Source organism: Alternaria metachromatica (assembly GCF_023757995.1).
Source record: "Alternaria metachromatica strain BMP 0045 chromosome Unknown scaffold_11, whole genome shotgun sequence".
Taxonomy (NCBI): Eukaryota; Fungi; Ascomycota; class Dothideomycetes; order Pleosporales; family Pleosporaceae; genus Alternaria; species Alternaria metachromatica.
The window spans coordinates 802714-817745 of NW_026055502.1; the positions used below are offsets into that span (position 1 = coordinate 802714).

General features: G+C 52.7%; 8 protein-coding genes across 8 annotated transcripts; 4 read left to right on the top strand and 4 right to left on the bottom strand.

Moving 5' to 3' along the window:
• Positions 1–58: 58 nt before the first annotated feature.
• J4E83_005716 (uncharacterized protein) lies at positions 59–1455 on the top strand (the record flags this gene model as incomplete). Its single annotated transcript, XM_049332633.1, has 2 exons — positions 59–576; positions 624–1455. 2 exons carry the CDS (start codon positions 59–61, stop codon positions 1453–1455), a joined length of 1350 nt encoding a protein of 449 aa, XP_049188441.1.
• Positions 1456–1835: 380 nt separating this feature from the next.
• On the top strand, positions 1836–2927 carry J4E83_005717 (uncharacterized protein; the record flags this gene model as incomplete). Its single annotated transcript, XM_049332634.1, has 2 exons — positions 1836–1983; positions 2041–2927. 2 exons carry the CDS (start codon positions 1836–1838, stop codon positions 2925–2927), a joined length of 1035 nt encoding a protein of 344 aa, XP_049188442.1.
• A 762-nt stretch (positions 2928–3689) lies between these two features.
• On the bottom strand, positions 3690–4351 carry J4E83_005718 (uncharacterized protein; the record flags this gene model as incomplete). Its single annotated transcript, XM_049332635.1, has 2 exons — positions 3690–4289; positions 4343–4351. The coding sequence occupies 2 exons, from the start codon at positions 4349–4351 to the stop codon at positions 3690–3692; spliced, it is 609 nt and encodes a 202-aa protein (XP_049188443.1).
• A 291-nt stretch (positions 4352–4642) lies between these two features.
• J4E83_005719 (uncharacterized protein) lies at positions 4643–5670 on the top strand (the record flags this gene model as incomplete). The annotated part of the gene is made up of 2 exons (XM_049332636.1): positions 4643–4871; positions 4928–5670. The coding sequence occupies 2 exons, from the start codon at positions 4643–4645 to the stop codon at positions 5668–5670; spliced, it is 972 nt and encodes a 323-aa protein (XP_049188444.1).
• Positions 5671–5767: 97 nt separating this feature from the next.
• On the bottom strand, positions 5768–7591 carry J4E83_005720 (uncharacterized protein; the record flags this gene model as incomplete). Its single annotated transcript, XM_049332637.1, has 2 exons — positions 5768–7321; positions 7382–7591. 2 exons carry the CDS (start codon positions 7589–7591, stop codon positions 5768–5770), a joined length of 1764 nt encoding a protein of 587 aa, XP_049188445.1.
• Positions 7592–8305: 714 nt separating this feature from the next.
• J4E83_005721 (uncharacterized protein) lies at positions 8306–10070 on the top strand (the record flags this gene model as incomplete). Its single annotated transcript, XM_049332638.1, has 4 exons — positions 8306–8595; positions 8648–8920; positions 8972–9379; positions 9431–10070. The coding sequence occupies 4 exons, from the start codon at positions 8306–8308 to the stop codon at positions 10068–10070; spliced, it is 1611 nt and encodes a 536-aa protein (XP_049188446.1).
• Positions 10071–12397: 2327 nt separating this feature from the next.
• Positions 12398–13335, bottom strand: J4E83_005722 (uncharacterized protein; the record flags this gene model as incomplete). The annotated part of the gene is made up of 2 exons (XM_049332639.1): positions 12398–13152; positions 13332–13335. The coding sequence occupies 2 exons, from the start codon at positions 13333–13335 to the stop codon at positions 12398–12400; spliced, it is 759 nt and encodes a 252-aa protein (XP_049188447.1).
• A 230-nt stretch (positions 13336–13565) lies between these two features.
• Positions 13566–14570, bottom strand: J4E83_005723 (uncharacterized protein; the record flags this gene model as incomplete). Its single annotated transcript, XM_049332640.1, has 2 exons — positions 13566–14432; positions 14553–14570. 2 exons carry the CDS (start codon positions 14568–14570, stop codon positions 13566–13568), a joined length of 885 nt encoding a protein of 294 aa, XP_049188448.1.
• Positions 14571–15032: the final 462 nt, after the last annotated feature.

The window sequence follows — 15032 nt, forward strand, 5'->3', positions numbered from 1 at the left end:
CAGAAGTTCCTTCCCTCTCCTTGCATTGTGGCGGCCCCGCACCCTGGCCTCTCCAACCATGGACACAACCTGGTCCAACGTTCAGCAACCTCTAGCTCCTCAAAGAGATTTATTGAATGGTGATGATACTGTCATTCTGGGTGCAGGCGTCATCGGCCTTGCGACAGCCTATCAGCTCGCACTCGCTCACCGAGAGACTGCTAATGCGACGACCAGGTTACACGGCAGAATCATCGTCGTCGAACGAGCTGCGCATATCAGTCCTGCTGCCTCTGGTCAAGCGACAGGTGGACTTGGAGATTTCGGCTTCGCGAGCGGTGTCGCTGATTTGGGCGCGCTTTCCTACAGGCTGTTCCAGGAACTTGCTCTCGCGAATGGAGTGAAGGAGTTTGGCTTTAGCGAGTCTACAATCTATCGCATCATCCCCGAGGACTTCACGGGTACGCCTAAGCCACCTGATACTTGGGGTCCAAGTCCTCCCAGTGAACGGCCTGTGTCTGCGCTCCCTGACTGGATCAAACCCAGGAGCAACTGGTCAGTGCAGCGCATCGCTGGCCCCTCTCATGCATCGCATCTGTATGTTCGCGTCTCTATTATCACGATGACTTGGACTGACCGATAAGTGACCCCGGCCAGTTCTGCCAGTTTCTCTACGAAGAGTGCAAGAAGCTGGGCGTTGAGTTCGTGTTCAACGCGAATGCAACATCAATTCAGGCAGCACCAGGAGCGAGACATTTCACAAGCATCCAGATCGAGCAACAAGATGGTGACTCACTCAACATCCCCTGCAGAAGCCTAGTCATAGCAGCAGGCCCTTGGTCCCCACACGTCTTCTCAACACTCTTCCCTCACGCCTCTTCCCAACTACCAATGAACTCCACAGCGTCAGCCGGAAACCACTTCCGCATCCGCACACCTGACTGGAAGCCTGAGGACGACGAGAAGGGAAGTCAACAAGTCTTCTTCCAAAGTGAGGTTCCAGGCAGACAGGGTCTCGACATCACTAGTTTCCCGGGAGGTGAGTTGTACGTGGGTGGATGGGGAGCGGCACCGGAAGAACTTCCAGAGCTTGCGGAGGATGTGCGCGCACAGTCGGGTGAGATTGAGAGTATGAAGAAGATTGTGAAGGGGTATCTGAGGGTGCCGGAGGATGAAGACTTGAAGATCTTTGCGGAAGGAAGGTGCTACAGGCCGCTTGCGATGTTCAGACATCCAATTGTCACGAAGGTGGACTTGGAGTTGCTGGGTATGGATGATAGCTCCCAGGATATGCCGCGTCTTTCGACGCAAGAGGATGGTGTTCAGGATGATCGGTATAGCCCTGGTGGCTTGTTCCTGAACACCGCTCATTTCGATGATGGTGTGACATTGTCGCTTGGAAGTGGGAAGATTATGAGCGAGCTACTGATGGGTCTACCACCTTCGGTTGATGTGTCGGGACTTGGACTGAGCTGAGTTCGTTCTATGATCTTACTGATGGTGAGAGAATAGCCAATCTTTTTACAAAGAATTTGGTGACACAACTAATCAGACATGTGCTTTTGCGTCTCTACGCCAAGGAGTTAGTAAGCAAATGCTGGTAAGGTGAAGGCTGTACGGTAGCATGACAAGATTCTCGAACCCTGAAATGCTCTTCCCGTTACTATTGGCGAGGTGAGCGGCGGTCTACCGCTCCTTCCCAAAGGGTCCAGCGCCAAGGTTGCCTAATCGTCAACAAACGCTTGAAACCATATCGCCTGTCAGACGCGCTCTCACCTACCATCCACCACAGTCAAACTTGATACCCACATCTGCTGCAGAGAGCGACCGACGTTCCGGAAACCCCAAAGGACGCAATGAGCTCCAACACCCGAGCCGATGGTCTGCTCAAGACCTTGCAAAATATGAATGAAGTGGACCGCGGCCGCATCGTGGAGTATCTGCCGCCCGAGGAAGTGCGCGCTGCCTTCTTACTTGTCCTCCGCGAACAAGATGAAGCCTCAGGTATGTTCAAGATCACCGCCTTTGGTACAAATGGGGACCCAAGCTGACTGATGGTAGTTCCGCAATCTCAACCTCCCGTTCAGGCTATATCGACAACACCCCAGTTCATCCCCACAGACGATCCAACTACTGCTCCTACAAAGCGAAGGAGTTCTGCGGCGAGCTTCAATGACTCAAAGCGAGCAAGGACCGACGCAGCTGAAGAGCAAGAAACTGTCACTACTGCGGCTCACATGGAAGTGAAGGAAGAGCAGATGCCAGCAAACGCTGAGGTGGCGGGACAGCAAGAAAATGACAATTCTACCGCGCACATACTATTCAAGAAAGAGCACGAGATAATCGACCTCGGCAGTGACGATGAAGAGAAGGAGGAGCTTATGGCCAATTACCAGCGCACGATCGAGGATGAACAGGCACCGGCGAAATTACCTAGGAAGCGGAAGTCAATAGTCGATCGGAGGTCGAACGATGTTCCTAGACAGCGGAAGCCCCAAACGGTCCGGAACCCGGTAGATCTGCCAATATACCTGCGGTTTCGCAACGAGCAGGGTGAATATGTCTTGAAGACACTTGACGACCTTCCGGTCCTTGTCCGGGCCCAGCTGAAGCGACGTTACGAGTTCATGTGCTTGTCTTCTAAGTACAGAAGAGATTACTACGCAAGCTGCACCCTCAACCCAGCACGATACACAGACAACCCGGACAGACCTTGCTGCATCCGAACGGTCCTCATCGGTGCTATGACTCCTGCCGGTACAGTTAGGCAAAGCTTTAGCCAAGGAGGGGACTTCATGGACGCGGCAGATGACCGATGCGTCAAAGCCTACGAACCCTGTGCTCACTTCGCTAACCACAACGGCGAGTTTGTTATACGTATCGTACCTTTGCCGAGCACTTTCCGGGCGGGTAAGACATGGACAGACCTTGGGTATTGGGTGTTGTGAGAGAGAGGTGGAAAGTAGTGTAGGTTGTTGGTCGGTCGAAGCAGCGGTCAGAAGCTTCTTGATTCGTTGTCTCGACTATAAGTTGAGAGACCGCTACAGAGGAGTTCACAAGATATGTGTAGCTCTTTGTACATTAGGGATGGAGGCACAGCATCTAAGGATTAGTCCTGAGATGTCGAGCAACTAGGAAGAACCAGAATGATGAGAAACGTTAAGCGATGAAAATGCACTTACGCATATCCAGACCATCGTGAATGTAGCCCGCGACTTGACTCCTTGATAGCCGCCGCCGACTCTGGTGTTTCGTTGGAGTAATCAGCACTAACAACGCACGCTAAGAGCGCATTGGTGCATCTGGTACATCTACAATTACCCTCAACGTTGTCCCACTCCAGCCAACACCGTATCTTCCTCGACCGCGGTGAGTCGTATCGATCACACTGCTTGAGTAGCGGATAGAGAAGAAGCAGCAATTGTAAATGCAGCCTGCTATTTTGATCAGTCAAAGCAGCGACTAGGCGCCAATGAACCCCGTCGTGACGCAAGAATCAAGGGTACGATCAGGACCTCGGGGAAATGAATTGTAGGGTGATGGGAACACACTTACAGATATCTGGTATATGGTGAGCGTAGACTGAGTACTGACTCCATGAACGCCGATGCTATGCAATGTGGATAAGCCCCGACTAGGGGTTGATCGACTCCAGGTATAATTATAGTAAAAGTGTCGATGTCAACATAAGAGCGATGAACGCGTGTCTTTCAAACAGCATCCACAGACACCCATCCACCAGTCCAGATGCCATCTGTTTTGCATCCAGGACAACTCGCATGATCGCATCCGGTTGGCTTCGTGAAGTCGTACTCTTCCCATGTAATCTCATCTGCCTTTGCATCATCCGCCATAAGTGTATCCTCTTCCTTCTTGACTTCGGCCTCCGCGATGGGCATCGCAGCAGCAACCGGTGCTTCAATACTCCTCTCGGACATATCCTCCGTCTTCACGACCACCACCTCAGCCTTATCCTCGACACCATCTTTCCCACCAACCGCAACCCCAACTTTCTTAAACCTGCCACCCGCCGCAGCATTACCACCACCCCCAATCTTAGTAAATCGACTTCCAACCCCCGGCTTCTTATTCGCATTCTCCACATCTATACTCCGCATCTCTAACCCTTGTTTCGGTTTGTTGCTCTCGGTGTCGTTGGACGCGGTGAGCTTCTTCATGTCGGCGAGACGTTGGCGGTGGTTGTGGTCGTAGGAGCGGAGGTGGTTTTCGTAGTCGAGTTGTCGCGGGTAGCCTTTATCGCAGATTGTGCAGTTGAAGAGGCGGACGGCCGCTGGAAGGGGGTTGTTTCGCTGAGAGGGGTGTTAGTGATGCGTGGGTGAGAGTAGGGTTGGGGAGGGCGTACTGGTGGCATGGTCGCGTCTATGTGTGGTGTGTCGCGATGGGGATATGTGGGCGAGGTGATATATCACCAGTGATAGAATCTCCGTGAGCGATTCGTGGGATCGTGAGGTACCGGGGTCGTTCAGTCGTGGCGTCGCGTAGTCGCGTGTGGTGATAGAACAATTGGTGTTGCGGCTCAACAGCACGCGCCTCGGCTCAAGCATGCAGCGCCCCACTTATATCTTCACCGAATCAACGTCATTCCATGTCTCAGCAACGTAGCATTTCCCTTACCTCGCAACACCACGACACAGACCGCAAGATGGAGAAGAGCCCGGGTCTGCCACCGGTAGAGGATGAAGAGATGGGCGTTATGGGCCTTACCGAAGTCGACCCTTCGCCCGTCGACACACCAGAAGAGTTGAAAGTGAATCAATATTTCCCGGTTCCGGATGAGGAACGGCCTGAGAAGGAGACGGAGGAGATGAGAGGGATAAGGAGGATGAACACTTTGGGATTGCGGTTAGGTGACCATGGACCTGCTTGGTGGCGTATGTCTTCCTACAGCCCTCATCCAAGAAGCTACAATGCTGACACCACTCCCCAGTCCTCCGCATACAAAAGTACTCCTCCTACACCTTCACAGCCTTCGCCGCCCTCCACATAACAAACGTCTCCATAATACCGCTCGCCACCCGCTCCGTCCTCGAATCAAACCGCTACCTCCTGCTCACACGACCATACTACCAATCCGCGCTCACGGAACCCCTCCTCGTTGGCCTCCCCCTCGTCGCACACGTTACCTCTGGCATCGCATTACGACTATGGAGAAGGCGACAAGCGCTGAAAAGATACGGCGCCGAGACACGAACGGATAAGCGCACGATTCCTTGGCCAGCACTGAGTGGCACGAGTGCGTTGGGTTATGCTTTGGTTCCTTTTGCTAGCTTCCATATTTGGACTACGAGGATTCTCCCGTTATACGCACATGGCGACTCGTCGTTGATCAACTTGCAATATATCTCCCATGGCTTCGCACTACACCCCGCTGTTTCCTTCACCGGGTTCACAGCACTGGTAGGAGTCGGGGTGTGGCATTTCGTCTGGGGCGCTGCAAAATGGCTAGGCTTTGCACCCAGTCAGGTCAAGCACACGGAAGAGAACAGAGCGTTGATCCGGAAGAGGAGATGGTACACTATCAACGGCATTAGCGCGGCTCTGACAGCACTATGGCTAGCGGGCGGTCTGGGTGTTGTTGGACGAGACGGCAAGATGGTGGGCTGGGTAGGCAAAGAGTATGACGAGCTGTACAAGTACCTTCCGATCGTTGGACGATGGGTAGGACAATAAGAGGAATGTGTGGTGCGAGTTTTGCATTGTAGTATACCCTTGATAGCGCATCGACAAACGTCTACACTTTCTCGCCAGTACATTCGCTCACACTTGCTCAGTAATCGATGTAAATCCTTCCTTCCAGCGGTCGCAGCACTTGTCCCGTCGCCTTCCCATACGAACTTACAAGCAGCTTCAACCCCTCAACATCACATTCCATCCCTCGTTCCTCGGTCGTAAAATTCAACACAACAAGCGCCATCTTCCCCTCACACCTCTTCCGGTAAATAAACAGATCCCTCCCCTCCGGATCGACCAGCTCAAACGAGCCATACACGAAAACATTCTTATGCTCTTTCCTCAGCCTGAGCACGTGCTTATAGAACGAAAGCACACTCTCCTCATCCTTCTCCTGCGCCGCCGCATTGATACTACCATAATCATCATGCACCCTCATCCACGGCTTCCCCGTCGAAAACCCACTGTTGGTACTGTCATCCCATTGAAAAGGCAACCGCGCATGATCCCTAGCCATAAGCTGTAATCCCCTCTTTATGCGCTCTTTACGCGTAGGATCCGTGCCGTTCTCCGCCAGCCTCACGGCTTCGGCCCAGTAGTTCTGGCTTTCGACGTCTTTGTATTCACTTTCTATGTCCCATGATGGCGGCGCGTTGATCATACCGATTTCCTGGCCTTGATACAAGAACAAACTGCCCGATTGACCGATTAGCCACAAAGCGAGTAGTTTGCCGCTGGCGACTCGCCATTCGGGTGCGTCGTTAGCGAAACGTGATATGCTGCGGCCATTGTCGTGGTTTTCGTTGAACACGGTTGTCCATGCGTCTGTGCCTTTGATGAAGCATTGCCACTTTTCTACTATGCGTTTCATTTCTGGTAGTGTCCAGCTAGCGTAGTCATACTTATTGTCAGAGCCTGGTGGGCCTTGGCCGAGGTGCGTGATGTCGAATTGGAAAACCATGTCTAGCTCCTTTTGTGCGGCGCTGATGTAGGGGAGAACAGAGGAGGGGTTGGGACATAAGGAGAGTTCGCCGACTGTTACGACGGGTTGGTCGTCGTAGGTGCGGTAGTGGGAGAGGACGGTACGATTCATTTCCTTGATGAACTCGTGGATGCGGGGCCCGTTACACCACATTTGGGCGGCGGGTTGAATGGCACTGGTTGGATCGGTGATAGGTGCATCGGTGAAGGGGAGGACTTTGGAGTATTTGTTTACGGTGTCTACGCGGAAGCCGTCGATACCTTTGTTGAGCCAGAAGCGCATTGCTGAGTCGTAAATCGCTTGCCGGCAGTCTTCGTTCTCCCAATTTAGGTCTGGTTGGGAATTGTCGTAGAGGTGGAGGTAGTACTCTTCTGTGTGTTCATCCCAAGTCCAGGTTCCACCAGCGAAATATGAGCGGTAGTTTGTGGGCGGCATGCGGTTGCCCTGCTCGTCATAACGTGCTGGCTGCCAAAAGTACCAGTCTCTTTTCGGATTATCTCTGGAACTCCGGCTTTCCTGGAACCAATGGTGCTGATCACTTGTATGGTTTACAACTAGGTCGAGGATGATTTTCATATCGTTATCGTGGCAGGCTTTGATGAGTTCCTCCACATCCTTGACAGTGCCGTACGGTGCATATACACCTTCGTAGTCGGAAACATCGTAGCCCTGAAATATTGAGACGCGAGGTCAGCGACGGTCTATATATCTCATACATCGTGTTCTTACCATATCAATCTGTGGTGAGTCGAACATGGGCGATAGCCAAACCACATCCACTCCTAGGGACGCGATGTAGCTCATCTTGTCAAGTATACCCGGGATATCTCCCCAGCCATCGCCATCACTGTCCTTGAAAGATGCCGGGTAGATTTGATAGAATGTTGCTTCCTTCCACCACACGCGTTTGTGGTAAGAGAGGTCCCTATGTGGTGACATGATAGTTGACGGACAAATTATGTGTACTGAGCTTCGGATATCTGCGACTGTAAGACTTGGTGGATGTAGGCTATTCGTAAGCAGATATGATCCAGGGATCGATGAGAAGTTACTGGTGGAAGCTGGGCAGTAGCAAGATGATGACCGCTTGGTGTACGGAATGGGAGATGAAGGAGAGAAGTCGTTGCAGACTCCAGAAAACTACACGTTGGTCTGCACTCCATCCCAATGATCATCATCATGCAGTCCATTGTGTGGTTGATTCTCATTCGTCGGTTTGGTGACTGCTTGTAAACGGTTGGCACCATGGTGCGAGTCGTGTTAGCCCCGCAATGTGGCGTCCGTGTTCCTTCCGTGCTGCCTCCGCATCGCCTCCGCCTTGGCTCCGTGAAAATCAATTGGTTCCCCGAACCACCATAGGTCATCCGCGTTGCTTCCGATCACTCGACAACAGAAGAATTCGTAGTTACGAGAAACTTGGCGTTTTCTGATGCCGTTGGAGTAGTTTTGGGCGTAGTATGAGCGATTTCCTTACCGAAGCTGGGGCACCATGGGGAGGTCCGAGGTGCTGGGTCCTCGCTAACCCGCATCAAAGGCAACCCTGTTCTGACCATGATCATCTGTGCTCGGAGATGGTTATAAGCCTGTCACGCCTCCTCAATAATATGGCATCGATTCCAATCTCTTTCACCCGAGCTGCTACTCATTGCGACAATGACAGACAAGGACTTTGAGCAACCTACGGCGACACAGCTAGCAGCGCCGAATGAGGAGGCGCAACATGCAGCTGACGACGAGAAATCTATGAGCCTCGTTCAGGCGATCAAACTTTACCCAAAAGCCGTGGGTTGGTCAGTCGTTCTGTCGAGTGCTCTGATCATGGAAGGCTACGATCTCGCATTGCTGGGGAGTTTGTACGGCAGCCCTCAGTTCAATCGCAAGTACGGAGTTCTCAACGCTGCTACTGGCAAGTACAGTGTTCAAGCCAGTTGGCAAAGCGCACTGTGAGTATCGATGGAACGTAACCCGAAGTTTAATTGTGGCTGATAGCGTCAGATCTAATGGCGCACGAGCTGGCGAGGTCATCGGTCTTGTCATCAACGGCTTCGTTAGCGAGCGGTATGGGTATCGGAAGACCATGATAGGTGCCCTGATATCGATGACTGCTTTCATCTTTATCCTGTTCTTTGCGCCCAATGTTCAGACCCTCGTCATCGGCGAAGTCTTCTGTGGAATCCCGTGGGGCATGTTTCAGACCCTCACAACGCAGTATGCATCGGAAGTTGCACCTGTACGTCTGAGACCGATTCTGACCACGTTCGTCAACATGTAAGCATTTGCATTCACCTTCTCCGAGACCGAATGCTAATGACCTTCCAGGTGCTGGGTGATGGGGCAGTTTATAGCTGCAGGCGTAAACCGCGGCTGCGTCCAACGTTCCGACCAATGGGCGTATCGCATCCCTTTTGCTGTGCAGTGGGTCTGGCCCCTACCGATCATGGTTGGTGTCTTTCTTGCACCTGAAAGTCCGTGGTGGCATGTTCGTAGAGGCGACAAAGTAGGCGCTAAAGCTGCATTGCTCCGCTTGACCTCGCCGGAAAAGGACCCGAACTTCAACGCCGACGAGACGATCGCCATGATTGAGCATACCAACGAAATGGAAAAGAACATGTCAGAAGGCACCCGATGGACGGATCTGTTCAAGGGAACAGATCTTCGACGAACTGAGATCGTATGCTTCACCTGGATTGCTCAGACAATTTGCGGAACTAACATCATGGGCTACTTGTCAGTATTAGACGTGAAGCCAGCAGGGACTCTGGGCTAACATCAAAGCAGCGCATACTTCATGCAGAAAGCAGGCCTCCCCACCGTACAATCGTTCAACATGTCGATGATCTCACTCGCTCTTGGCCTGGTCGGTACTGCTGGCTCGTGGTACCTCATGCAGAAGTTCGGTCGACGAACGATCCATTTCTCCGGCGGCTGCACACTCTTCATCATCCTGATAATCGTCGGATCATGCTCTTTTGCCGGTACTCAAGCCTCGAACTGGGCTATTGGCGCGGTGTTGATTCTCTTCGTCTTCGTATACGACTTCACGATCGGTCCCGTCACCTACTCAATCGTGTCGGAGATGTCATCCACTAGATTGAAGGCGAAGACCATAGTACTCGCGCGAGCGCTGTACAATATCTCGAATATTGTGGTCAACGTATTGACGAACTACCAGCTTGGTGATGCCAACTGGGCCTGGGGAGCGAAAACGGCGTTCTTCTGGGCAGGTACCTGCGGATGTGTTGTGGTGTGGGTGTACTTCAGGCTCCCAGAGCCGAAGGGCCGGACGTATGGAGAGCTCGATATGTTATTCGAGCAGAGGGTCAGCGCAAGGAAGTTTGCTAGCACGCAGGTCGACCCGTACGGGCATGGGCGTGTCGCGGATGAGAAGGCTGCCGTGGGCTCGGAATGGAAGGAGTGAGAGAAGCCATAATTGCGGCGTCGATGTAATAGTTTTACGCGTCTGAAACGCTGATGAGCTATGTTCGCAAATAGTTGTTCGTGTTGGCGATATCCTGCCTCTTCAGTGACGCGCATCTGTTTAGAGATTAGTGTGTTGACATGACGTAAGCAGCCTCGGCATTACGCGACGCGTCTGACCAGCGGGCGGGCTACCTTGGGCTGCGGCCACTCCACACCACGCCTCCTCACATCTCTAATCAACATCATGAACCCCACGTAGACACTCAAGCTTGATGCAGAACACCGTGTCTAGGGCAGTCCACCGGAAACAAGTTGCAAAGGCATGTGACCCGTGTCGCCGCCGCAAAACCAAGTGCAATGGCGCGCAACCTTGCGCAGGATGTTTATCCGCAAAACTAGCTTGCACCTTCAACGCACCACGGGGTCAAGGAGGTCGCACAGGTTCCAGGGCTAATGTACTCAACGAACTGAGAGCGATACCCCATGACGATGCCGACATCTTCGACCCACAGGATGCTGCCCCGACCGCGGTCATTACCACCGCTGTGGAATTGACAAGGGAAGTCTTCAGAACGTTGGTCGACGTCTACGAGGAGCGCATATACAGGATAGTAGCTCTCATACCAGCCGAAAGACTGCGACAAGAGTTCATGCAAATGCAGACTTCGCCGACATCTCGACAGCTCATATATGCCTTTTGCGCATACATGGCAAACTTTGCAGAACTCTCTAATAATGCCAATTGCGGATCTACACAATCTTCACAGTTGAATTCAGAAAGCTCCTACTTAGATCATATCTTGCTCTCGCTGCAGCGAGATAGGATTACGCAGCTTGACCATCGATCAGTTTACACCTCCTTCTTTCTGTATGGAGCTTACGCCGGCCGAGGCGACTATCGTCAAGCATGGTTCTATTTGAGAGAAGCAACAACCTTGTTTATGATGCTTAAAGACGAGGACAGGGATTGGTTCGACACGAAGACAAGGACACGGCTGTTTTGGATTCTGGTAGTGTCAGAAAGGTACGCTAAACACTCCCCGTCTTTCTCACGTCTGTTCTGCCACTTTGACACATCGTGGTTCATCATATGAACTTCTGGCTTCATGATATCATTTGTCCCTTTCTCGTCTATCCAATCCCACCTGCGAGCGAAGACAGCGACGATTCGCAGTACCCATGGGCATCGTAATGACCTTAGTGCTTACTAGTTGTTAGAGCGCATGGCGTTCGTAGGAATCGGCCCATCACACTATCTGTCACTTCCTCAAGCTATCCGCTCGATGGCCATGATGATCTCGGCTTGCTCCACCTCACATCAGTCTTCCGACCCCTCGATGAAGTCTTTTTCGCAGTGTGGAACGGTGCTGCGCAAACCTGTAGTAAAGAGTGGTTGCTCCAGCTCGAGAACGATGTTCGCACCGCGCTGCCCACTGATCTCGAACTTTCGAACGAAGAGATTGCAAATGTTCACATATCGCAATTCTGGCTACAGATCAAACTGTGGGAGCTGTTTCCCCGCTTCGGGTTTCTCTCTACGGAGTCTGTTTACGATTGCTTAACATTCAGATATCCCATCCTGGTGGGCAAAGACCTGACCATCCTCTCAATGAAGCTACCTGTTCAGAGTCTGCAGATACATGGCGTCGGCATGGTACGTCACTCGGCTGCACGCTTGTCTCATTGCTAACAACATTAGACGGAGAAGGTATTCGACATAGCCTGCGCTTTAGCGGACGTTCTTCATTTCGTGCCTCGGTCTACATCACATGCCGAACTCAGCCCCCCAGATTACTTGACCCAGTTGATGCTGTTGATAGCAAAGCTACCGGGTGGCTCGTCTAAGTTCATACCCTTGCTGCTAGCGAAAGTCAATGAACTACTTCCGGATCTGCTGGAGCACGTATGCGAAGCAATACAAATGCCAATCCCCACCAATCACAACCCTATGAGTCCAGACACACGATTTGTGTATGAAGAGGAGGTTGGTAGAGGCCTTCACGCAGACTTGAGGAGGACATTTTAGCGGGAAGGAAGAAAGATGCATTCGAAAACTGCAATCGGGACAAGCCAGACTGGGTCTCACGAACATATCCAACCATAGGATATCGGACACGACCCCGAAGTACTATCCTATCCACCAATCTATATAAAGAGTACCGACCGGTCTGGACTTCCCAGCGACCAGCGCCAGGACAGCCCGCCGTCGACAACACTCAAACCCAAACCCCAAGCAAAAAGAAACAAGAAACCCTGACCACCCCAACGACCAGCGTCAAGATAGCCCACCGCCAACCACAACCCCACCAGCATGGCGACCAGCGCTCATGCGAACCTCGGCCTCAGTGCCCGCCGGCGAGAGATCGCGCCCTCGATGTCGCCATCGATCACCGTCTCCAGCCCACCACCAGGGCCGCACACGAAGATGAGCTCGCTGCTCAGGCGATTGTATCTTGTGTCCCTCTTGGACACCACTGTGGCCTCTGGCTGCTTGCACATCCAGGGAGGTCGCTCGCCAGGGTGATCCCTCATGTATGCGAAGGCCCGCTCCAGTTTCGTCGTCTGACTCTCATGAGTGAACCAGCGGACAAGCGGAACGGCAACGGCGAGGAAAACGGCGAAGAAGGACCAGAAGAGCGCTGTGCGGAGGTATTGCCAAACGAGATCGATCTCGTATGCCTTTCGGCGGCGGAAGGTTTCGTGCCAGTCTGTGAAGCCCGACCCAGGCACGTCTGGGTCGAAGCGGTATCGGTCGAAGAAGAGGTCGAGGATGCGGCCGAAGGTGTTTTCCCAAAATGGGTCGTTTAGGCCCGCCAGCAGGCCAAACGACACCATCATGTAGGTGTTGTGGGCTTGTCGAAAGGAGATCGACAGGGAGAGTCGGCGGATGAGGACGTGGCCTAGGGCCCAAGAGAAGAGGGTGCCGATGGCAATGCGTAGCTCATTTGAGCTCGCGGCGAAGACGGTGATGAGCACCAGGCTCAGGAAGATGCGCAGCTTGTTCTGCGGGGACAGCATTGTTGCTGTTGTGGTGGTGGTGATGATGATGGTGATGGTGGGAAGAGGGAACTTGGATATGTCTTGAAAATGAGCAGGTGTGGTATTTGCTGAAGAGCAAGAGGCGGAGGCGGATGAGCTATTTATATAGTACTGGCTTCTGGGCGAAAGTGAGACGGTTGACAAGAGCTACTATTGTTACAATAGGTACGTATCCGCCTTCACCTCTACTTTCTACAATACCGACTGAACAATAGCGGACTCATGAAAATCTCGCCTTCACCCCGAAACGCCAAAAAAGATCACAATAACAAGAAGGTGACAAAAGACAGAGGTCTCCATGTACCTCGCCTTCACCTTCACCCCAGCGTCATGTAGGCCCCAGGAACACACATGTACGCAGCTCACATCAAGACGCGCACCCACGTATACCTCAAACCTCATCACCAGCTACCGCACCGTCGCTCAAACCTCAGCGTATGCCCCAACTCCTCCCCTAATAATCACTATACCTCCTCTTCGACAGCGCACTCACCCTCGACACCCGCCTACTCGCCACATCAAGCCCCTCCCCCTCAACAAACAACCGATTATGCACTATCCAGTCCTCAAACTCCTGCTCCCTCGTCTCTTCATCCGGGTCAATCCAATCTCCCATCTCACTTCCTTCCATAGTAGTATTAGTCGTATCGCTCATCCTGTTCACGACGCCATCGCGTGAGTGTGAGACCGAGGAACTGGATTGCTTGCTGCGCCAGTGGTGCGGGAGGGGGCTTCTTCCTCGCCCGTCGTCGTTGGCGGCGTCGATGTCGCTGGGGTGGAGACGCCGGATTTGAGACTTTTTGTACTCGTGCGCTGTCTCTGCGAGGGCTTTTGCACTGACACCGGTGTTTTTGTTGTTACTGTTGTTGGTCTTCCAGTTCCGTGGCAGCGTGTACGAGAACGCTGAGCGTATGCCGCTTGGCTTGCGGCGGAGGGAGCCGCCTACGCGACTGAGCCAGGTTTTGGGGCTGGCGTCTTTGGAGTCTGAGGCTGCATCGGCGGGTGGGGGTGTGGCGAAGGGGGATTTACGGGGCAGCTCTTCGCCGCTGGGATATTGCATTAGGTGGCAGGAGTGGTCGATTAGTGCGGGCTCTACGCCGTTGGGGAGCTGCTCGTAGGTGGACATGCCGATGCTTACACCGCGTTTGCGGCGGAGGGAGAAGAATCGTGTGGGTCCTGTGAAGGGGAGGTGCTGGCTTGGGGTGGGTGTCGTGGGCTCGATATGTTGCTCAGCGGTATCGGATTGGGACTGCTCGTTCCGTTGTGCGGTCTGGCGAACTGCCTTCTTCTTGTCTTTGCGTTCTTGGTGGCGCTTTCGAATCTATTGTTTTGTTAGTAAGTGGCCTTGTTGGACAAAGATGCGAGGGTGGATCTTGACAGTAGACGTGACTGGGATGTGATAGATGCCCTTCAATATTGAATAGCCAGAGACTTTACTTACCGTACCGATCAAACCCATCTTGGGCATCCTGGGCAAACGTCTCACGAAGTCCTTGCCGTTGGAGATCAAGGATGAGGTTGCAAAGGAGAGCAGCGGACTTTCATGAGTACAGCTGTCAAGTGCAACGTTAACATGTCCACCGACGGCTTGTGAAGTTTGGTTCCGTGGGTGGGGACGCCGTCAACCAGAGGATATGGTTGATCGAGGGTCCATGGACATGTCATGGTGGCCACCTCAACACATCATGAGCACGGTAGAGATGTATTCTTGACGTTTCAATAACTTTTACTATGGGAGCATGCTTTGATGGTGATCGATTGATTATTCGCAAAGTCCACACATCAAAGCATCTTAACGCATTTTTCGCCCATGGAGTACTTCACAATTCATCAAACTCGAATGCATTCTCCCTGTCAGCTGTGCACTTTTTATTCCATGCGTCTATTATTTCGCCGTTTTATCTATATACCGCCCAAGCGA